Raw genomic sequence first — 2557 nt, 5'->3', positions numbered from 1 at the left:
CCAGAGATGAATGGAATGACTTGGCAGAATATATGTTAAATAAAAACCTGTCCCGCGCAGTACGAAAGATGTTGAAAGCAACAGAGATTTTTTTCTTTTTATGAGTGTGATGTGTGATGGGCCAATGCAGATTTCCCATTATTATATAGTTGTCTATTCCGAGACTTGAGATAAAAGTAGGAAGTTGCATGGGTGACTTGTCGTTTGGATGATACGGTGCAGGACAAGGTGTGCTGTTATCTAGGTCATTTGTGAATAAGGTAAACAGAGGATGAATTGGGCCAGAGCCTTGAGAACCACGTGAAAGAAAAAGTTATTGAGGTGAGGAACACACGTCAGGAGGCGTATAGTTACTGCCAAAGCTGCCATCTTTGCCCTGTCAGTTTGGCCTGTTGGAGCAGATTTGTGTTTTTGCTGGAAAAACAAATATTGGTCATGTGTATGTGTTTGTGTGTGTGTACGTGTGCATGTGTATGTACGAGCCACGAGAGTCCCTCTGACCCAAACTAATCAGAAGCTCATTCCTATCTTTGACGACATGCTCCCCCATACAGTCTTGACCTCTTCTGAACCTGAAGTCTTCCTAAACGCTTTTACCCAGCTTATAAGAAACTCTGTGTCAATAAACAGTTATAAATCTATCTTGAGACCGAGTTTGATCCGCATAAAGATTTTTGTCTAGGGCCAGACGATCTGATTTTATGAAGATAAGAACCTCATGTCTATAAAGGGTTCTTTCTATTTTCTTTTGTTTTTGTTTTCTTTTCAGAAATGCCAGATGCTGATCGATATGGTGTCGATGACGTCGGAGTATCTGGTCTTCTCCAACGCTTCCACTGTCAAATATTTTGGCAACGCCATTCTGGCGGAGTATAAGGTGAGCTGAAGAGAGGGCGAAGGAGGAAGGAGGGCAAATTCATTCTAATTTTTTCACTGGTTTTGAGGTCATACGCATTCTACAGTGCCACGGATCAATCTCCATAATGTCATTTGCCACATTGTCCTCACCATACCATACCCTCAGCCTCAGAGTCTTCCGCCGTTTACGACCTTCTTCCCTTCTGCAGGTGGGTCTCCCCAAGATCTACACAATGGACGTGGAGAACTTCAGCAACGTGGTGGTGGAGGTGCCCCTGGCTCGCTCGCTGGGTCATGCATTCCTCAACATCTACACGCCTTCGCTGATCCTCCTCATGACGGCGTACACCACCCTCTACTTCAGGATGGACATCTTTGAAGTCCGGATCATGACCGCCCTCACCTCTCTCCTCGTCATGGCCACGCTCTTCTCACAGGTGCTTGCAGGACTTAGGGGTTTAAGATTATCTTCCTTTACTGTCGTCTCGTACTGACTTTAGTGGGCTCGAACCGTCTATCGTTTTGCCTTCAAACGTTAGCGCGCTGTCCACTCGGCCAGCACGCTCCCCTTATATGTGTGTGTGTGTTGATTTGATAATCATTTCACAATTCAGTCACACATAGGAAAAAAAGGGTCTCGCTTAGTTTTGAATGCTTCACTCGTCATCTTTTTCATACCAGTGTTGTGCGTGTTAACATTTATGATGTTTGTTATGCATAAAAGCCTCACTAATCATGACTCACCACGCCGCTCACCAATCCCCTTTTCCTTGTCCCTCAGGTGTCCGACTCCCTTCCCAAGACCTCCAACTTCAAGATGATCGACGTTTGGCTTCTGTTCTGCATCATGTCCTCCTTCGTCATCATCATCTTCCACGCCCTCATCGACCACGTGTACACGGAGGGCGGGCTATTCACGCCCGAGCTGGGTAACAAGACCCCCCAGGGGGTGAAGCAGGTCAGTCCCTCGTCCACGGCGTGGACTTCGGGCGTGGGGATCGTGGACGACAAGGGGGGCAAAGACAAACACCCGAACGGCGTCGTCGGTGCTGGGATGGCGAAGCTGAGTCGTCGATTCGGGATCTTCCGCATAAAACTCGTGCAGACTCCGGAGGGGAGGATGGTGATGCTCGCACGGATCCTCATCACTGGCGGGATCTTCCTCTTCAACGCGCTCTACTGGGGACTCATCTACACGTTGAGAGTCCCCATGGAGTGAGGAGGGACACGAGGGAGTCCGAGCTGCAGGCTATGGGGTCCTGTATAGTCTTGTGAACTTCTGGAAAGATTCGTTTACGAGGTAGTGGGTAGGCTACACTGTATACAACACATATTTTGAAATTACGTGCACATGCATTTTTCACCTATACATAAAGCGTGTTCTTGTGTGTGCATGCGTGTGTGTGTGTGTATTGCCTAATTGTACTATATAAGAAAAGATGCGCGTGCTCACGCGTCTATTGTTATCCAATATTGTTCCGTTTATTGAGGATATGAAAGTGTGAAAGTATTCAGCATTGGTGGTCCACTGCAGGACCGTTGCCCTATCCCCTGAAGTGCGATACAAGCTTTGTACAGTACCTCGCTACGATGGGTTAATTCTCCTGGGTGAGGTCGTATGGAAGGGGAGGTGTACGTGAAGAAGCGAGCTTGAATGGTCGTGGGTGACCTGTAAAAATTGTAATGAGCTCGACCACAA

At 47.4% G+C, this 2557-nt stretch overlaps 1 protein-coding gene across 1 annotated transcript; it reads left to right on the top strand.

The window, feature by feature from the left end:
- Positions 1–1036: 1036 nt before the first annotated feature.
- LOC143033987 (glycine receptor subunit alpha-3-like) lies at positions 1037–2252 on the top strand. Its single transcript, XM_076199774.1, has 2 exons — positions 1037–1295; positions 1640–2252. Exons 1-2 carry the CDS (start codon positions 1092–1094, stop codon positions 2075–2077), a joined length of 642 nt encoding a protein of 213 aa, XP_076055889.1. The 5' UTR covers positions 1037–1091; the 3' UTR covers positions 2078–2252.
- The last annotated feature ends 305 nt before the right edge of the window (positions 2253–2557 follow it).

The sequence above is a fragment of the Oratosquilla oratoria genome, chromosome 2 (assembly GCF_046742065.1).
Source record: "Oratosquilla oratoria isolate Oo_2021 chromosome 2, ASM4674206v1, whole genome shotgun sequence".
In the NCBI taxonomy this organism is placed as follows: Eukaryota; Metazoa; Arthropoda; class Malacostraca; order Stomatopoda; family Squillidae; genus Oratosquilla; species Oratosquilla oratoria.
This window is presented reverse-complemented; position numbering and strand designations above follow the sequence as displayed.